This window comes from Macrobrachium nipponense, chromosome 34, assembly GCF_015104395.2.
Source record: "Macrobrachium nipponense isolate FS-2020 chromosome 34, ASM1510439v2, whole genome shotgun sequence".
NCBI lineage: Eukaryota > Metazoa > Arthropoda > Malacostraca > Decapoda > Palaemonidae > Macrobrachium > Macrobrachium nipponense.
In genome coordinates this window covers 25513545-25519670 of record NC_061095.1, presented here as the reverse complement: position 1 = coordinate 25519670, position 6126 = coordinate 25513545, and the positions used below count along the sequence as shown (strand labels likewise).

Genomic DNA, 6126 nt, shown 5'->3' with positions numbered 1-6126 from the left:
CAGTTAAAATTACCCACTTAGTGAGTAAATATGTGGGGATATAGTTTGGGCTGGTCAGTGACCAGGGCTAATTCAGGTGTTCAGGGAGTGTATTGCAATAGCATATTTAAAAGAAATTTTCTTTGTGAAAATAAAACTAAATACTATTTGAACAAGTAAGGCAGTCCCCAGTTATAAGCGGGGGGTTCTGTTATTGGCAGGGTGCTGATAAGCGATAATCGCCATTAACCAAAACTGCAATTTATGGTACTGTTCTGTTAATGGCACCATAGCTATTATTGGCACATTATGGTGCTGATAACCAGGGACTGCCGCATATCACAATATTTTATCAGAGGAATCAAATTAAACAAAAAAACACTGAAAACAAATGGATTGGTGGTTAAAATAAAGACTCACCATGCAAACCAGCAGGTTTGAAACTTACTGGTATTTTTTTGAAAATGCTTCTCATACAAGTATTTTCTAATTTGCCTAACTCAGTCACACACATGTTGGGGGCCAACTGCAATAATAACTTCAAAAATTTTATTCAACCTATTAACTGAATATATTTCCAATGTTCTGAGAAGGAAACTTGATTGACTGATTAACATTCCTCCTAACAATGTGACTACACCTGGTTAAAGAAGCTAAACTTTCAGTCCCAATTACAATTTAAAATTTTACAAGTGTACAATCAAATATGAAACAAAAAAATTGTTAAAATATTGTTACACAAAACTTCTAAAAACAAAAACCAGTTACAAAATCATTTAATTCTCTAAGATTAGCATAAAATTGCAAGTAAAAAACACAGAACTTTAAAAGATGTCAATTCAATCAGGTTTTACAGAGACAACTTGCTTCCTCAAACAAAGTGAAAGAAATTACTCTAAATTATCCTTACACAAAAATTAAGCTTAAATTACTCTAAATTATCCTTACATAAAAATTAAGCTTAATTTATTACAAAAACTTTTTTTTTACCACTATAAACCTATTAGTACTTTAGCACAGCTTAGTGAGGCTCTGCATGAACTTCCTAAAAACCAAGATACTCTAGGTGATTGTGGAAATAAATTTGTTTAAAATAACGCAATCCTTGGAAGCTGAAGCAACCAAAAATAAAAAATTATGAGAAATGCACTAAATGCCACAAATAGGAAAGGTTTCCAACTTGTTGTTAAGCATGAAGGGTTCTGATGTGTAGTAAAAATGTACCTGTATAAACTTAGTAGTACCAGTCTACGCCTGTATTTTTTACAACGACTGAAGTGTCTCTACCATCCATGGACCATGATTGTGGGTTTGTTGTGAAACAAATCACTTGTCTAATCAATTAAATTCATGAGTTAAATATTTCACTAGTAAAACTTCAATTGTCTTCATCAACTTCAATGATTTTGAGTCTCCAAATTACCCCCCTTATTCATAAGAGGGGTTGGTAAGATGATATTTAAAACCACGTACGTATAATCATCATAATGAAAAAAGCAATGAGCTAATGCTGAACAGATAGTTACCAGAAATTTTTCAATTACAGATAATTGTTAAAGTGGTGAAAAAGTGTTGTTGACGATAGACAGTGTGCTTATAAAGTGGTTTTATTAAGACCTAATGAAGGCACCAGTAGTTCCGGGAGGATACTTAATGAGCAAGCCAAAAAAAACTGATTGTATTTTATGTTTGGTTCTACCTTTGAGGGTATGTGGAATAAGTAAGCATATAGTTACACATAGGGTTCCCTTAGGAGTTTTGAAGGTCAATGCTCTACATTTCTGATTATTTTATAATAAACCATATCTTTCCGTGAACGTTATATTGTGAGAACACAGACAATACATACTGAATAAACAAAACCTGAACGCATCCAACTATCAGAGAGCAAAGCAAAAAACTTACCATCTTTAATATCACCAGGTCGGATTCCTGAAAATTCTGTTCTATAATCAACAACTGGCTCTTGGGGCTTAACAAACTTGTCACAAATTACTCGGCAATACTGATTGACAACTGATACTCTTGCTAACATGGACTCTTTTCCATTAATACCAATGCCCACCATTTCACAATCTATGGCCACAGCTTTACCACTCCTGAAAATGAATAGAGCAGTCATCTTATAAGTATCCAATCTGTAACTACTCTAAGACACAAATTAACATAAAATTTTAGCATCCATGACATACAGCTATATTAAAATAATGATGGAATGACTGTTGAACAAATAAAACAGGCTATATGATATTCTTTGGAGATGTATTTAGCTATTTATCCATACTGTACTTATTTTTCCTTATTGGAGCCTCCAAGTGTTGGCACTGCAAATATGTTCTCAAAAGGCTCCTAAAACAATATGACTGAAATATGAAATATGCATTTAAAAGGTACAAAATGTAATCTGAAGTTTTGTATACTTAATTTCTAATTAGTATTACTGTGTTATATAACTGTTATATATACATATAAGGCAGGCCCCGGGTTAAGATGGGTTCGGCTTACGGCGTTACGAGGTTAAGGCGCTTTTCAATTATATTCATCAGAAATTATTTCCAGGATTACAACGCCTACAACGCAGATCTGGCAGATGAAATATGACACCAAAAATGCAAACTAATCAATATTTGAAGTTTTTTTTATGAAAAATGCAATAAGAATGCAGTTTACAAAGTTTTTAATGCACCCAAAGCATTAACCCCTTCCCTCTCACATTTATTATCCCAACTTCCAGTCTTTATGAAGCATATTTTTTTATTGTTTATTTCTAAAGTATATGCTAAAGTGATAAATTACCTCGAATATTTCTTAAAAAAAAAAAAAAAAAAAATTTGTCAGGATAGTCTTCAACTATTACATAACTTCTCAAGGCCGAGTTTTCTTGGAAATTATAAAAAACAAGGAAAATAACAAATAAAGAATATATTTATTACATTTTCATCTATATTTTTCTTTCATAATTCTGTAATATTACAACAAAATAATTACACATGATAAATGTAAAACTTTATAACAACTGATCTTCAAAAGAAAATAAAAGGAGCAAAAAAAAAAAAAAAAAAAAATCTTGCATTTATGTAAAAATGCAATATGATAAAGTAAAGCATGGTGACTAACATAGAATCACTTCTAGCATTATTGGTCCAATAATGCTAGAAGTGATTGTGTGGTGAATTTATCGAGCAAACAAATAAGTGATAATGCAGTGCGTGCATTAGGCTGGTTGTCTTCTTCATTGTAACAAAAACCCTCAGCTAGCTTTATTAATAGCGACATCTCTATATAAGTTTGAAAAATACTGTGACCTACCACAAAATCATTTAGACATTATCAAAGGCATGACATATAGTGCTACGCATGCCATATCATGAAAATAACTTCCCGCTTGCTACAGAAAAAGTTTTAAAGAATTGAAGAATGATAATAGCTTACACACTACCAAGGCTGATAAATCCAATAGTTTAGTGGTTCTTGACAAAACTGACTAAATATCACGCATGCATACTTTACTAGAGGATGAAATAACTTACAAAAAACTCGCAAAAAATCCTTTGGACCAAGTAATAAAAAACTTTAATATTAATATCAAACAAATTCTTAAAGATAAAAAAGAACTTTTGTGAAAGTTAACTGTAGTGTCCCTCATTACCTTATTTATATGGCCTAGTCAAAACACATAAGGAAAACAAACCTATGTGCCCAATTATTAGTACTGTAGGATCAATTGCTTATAAACTATCTAAATATCTTACTAAATTGTTATCCCCACTACTAGGAACTGTATCTAATTCACACATCCGGAATTCTTGTGGAAAAATTAAATAACATTGTACTGAACCCTAGTGATATCTTTGTCAGTTTTGATGTATGCTCTTTGTTTACAAAAGTCCCTATCGACTCTGTGCTAGAATATTTAAGTAATGAACTTGTACTGCATGAATTGCCTATGTCCGTTAGTCACAATTTCCTTGATTAAGTTATGTATTTGTGATTGCAGATTTATTTTTAATGGAGAATATTACCAACAAATATTTGGTATGGCCATGGGTAACCCTTTATCACCTCTCCTTTCAAACTTATATATGGAATTTTTTGAGAGACAACACCTCCCGAATATCACACTTATCCCCTTAAAATGGTACCGATATGTCGATGATATCTTAGTAGTCTTACCTGTTGGTATCGATGTAAATGATTTACTGTCTAAATTGAATAATTTAGTGCCATCCATAAAATTCACTGTTGAAATCGAAAATAACAATGTCATCCCTTTCCTAGATGTATTAATACATAGAGAATCTTTCCAATGCAAATTCAGTATTTATAGAAAACCCACAAATAATTTAACATACGTACATTTTTATTCTGGCCACCATCTTAATTTTAAAATTTCAATTTTTTCTTCTATGTTCCTTCGCACTTTGCGTATCATGAGTCCACAATATCTTGACCAAGAAATAGAATACATAAAAAAAGATAGGAAACGATCTCTGCTACCCACCTCATTTAATTGATTTATGTTATCAAAAAGCTCACAAAAAGTTTTATAGTGTTGCTATTAATGAAAAAAAAAAATGCCTAAAAATGTACTTAGCTTACCTTTCTTTCGTGGATTTGAAACCATAAAATCAATATCTAAATCGTTTAATGTTAATGTAGTGTTCTCTTATAACAATACCATTAAAGATATGCTAATTATGAATAGCCCTGTAACAAATAACATCATTTACAAAATTCCTTGTAAGGATTGCCCATCGTTTTACGTTGGTCAGTCAAGTAAAAATTTATGTGTACGTATTAAGCAGCATATGTATTCAGTTAGAACAGCCCAGACTTCAAATGCACTGTTTATCCATCTGAGTGAAAAATCTCACTGTATTAATTGGGGTGATACCTCGGTAATTGCTAGATCTAATGATTATGTTTAAAGGAATTTACTGGAATCAGCAATTATACAAATCACTAATAAAAACAACCTAAATCTTAGTATGGGAATGTACTATTTGGACCCATATATTTGTAAGATGTTTATGAAGGACCTTAAAATAAATGAACTACTACTAATAAATTAGTCCCACATGTATATAGTTATTATTTCTCTCTCTCTCTCTCTCTCTCTCTCTCTCTCTCTCTCTCTCTCTCTCTCTCTCGTATATATATATATATTTATATTTTCTTTCGTCTTTTCATTATATGTAATAATTTTGGGAAAATTTGTGTAAATATGATATTGTAATGATACAATTAAGTTTGTTCATACTTACCTGGCAGATATATATAGCTGTATTTTTCCGAATCCGACAGAAATTTAAACACTTACGCACACGCAGTGGGAGTCAGGTGGTTAGTACCCATTCCCGCCGCTGGGAGGCGGGTATCAGGAATCATTCCCATTTCTATTCATAATTTTTTATTTCCACTGTCTCCTGAGGGGAGGTGGGTGGGTACTTGATTATATATATCTGCCAGGTAAGTATGAACAAAACTTAATTGTATCATTACAATATCATTTTGTTCATGAAACTTACCTGTCAGATATATATAGCTGAATCCCACCTTTGGTGGTGGGAGTAGACAGAATAGAAGATTTTAGGAAACATATATATGCAGATAATTGATATCTTGATTCCTTACCTGTTAGCATAGCTGACTTCGTGGTTACTGCCGCGTAAGTCTGCTTGTGCTACTAGAGTTGCCAGCGAGGTAGAGACCTATATAGCTGGTGCACTCCAGATGATCTGTCAACAGGGCGAGACCACGACGTGACTAGACCATTGACCATACAAATGAGGGCAACGAAGTAAAAACCAAACACCTGGCGTAGCCTACCCAAAAGTATCCCACATAGACTAAGCTAATGGAAGGGAGATCCGCCGCAGGCGGTCAACCCCACAACCATAACACAAGTTAAAAACTCCCCTAAACCAAATTAAAAGGATAGGATGAGCGCTACCTCCTGCCCCCAAAACAGTGTCTTGCAGCGACGTATGGTCCGAGCGAGTAACAATTTTCGTATGTTGCTTTCACCTCCCGCAGGTAGTGTGAAGCGAACACCGAATTGCTTCGCCAATAAGTGGTGCCCAAAATGTCTTTGATTGCCATATTTTTGTGAAAAGCCACCGAAGTAGCAATAGCCCTCAACTCGTG

The 6126-nt window shown here is 33.3% G+C and overlaps 1 protein-coding gene across 1 annotated transcript in view; it reads right to left on the bottom strand.

Moving 5' to 3' along the window:
- Nucleotides 1-1783: 1783 nt before the first annotated feature.
- LOC135207980 (RNA exonuclease 4-like) overlaps nt 1784-6126 on the bottom strand; it is a 23082-nt gene continuing 18739 nt past the window's right edge. Inside the window, exon 4 of the mRNA XM_064240054.1 lies at nt 1784-2078. Within this exon, the coding sequence (XP_064096124.1) occupies nt 1799-2078 (280 nt within the window). The 3' untranslated portion in view covers nt 1784-1798. The remainder of the gene's footprint in view (nt 2079-6126) is intronic.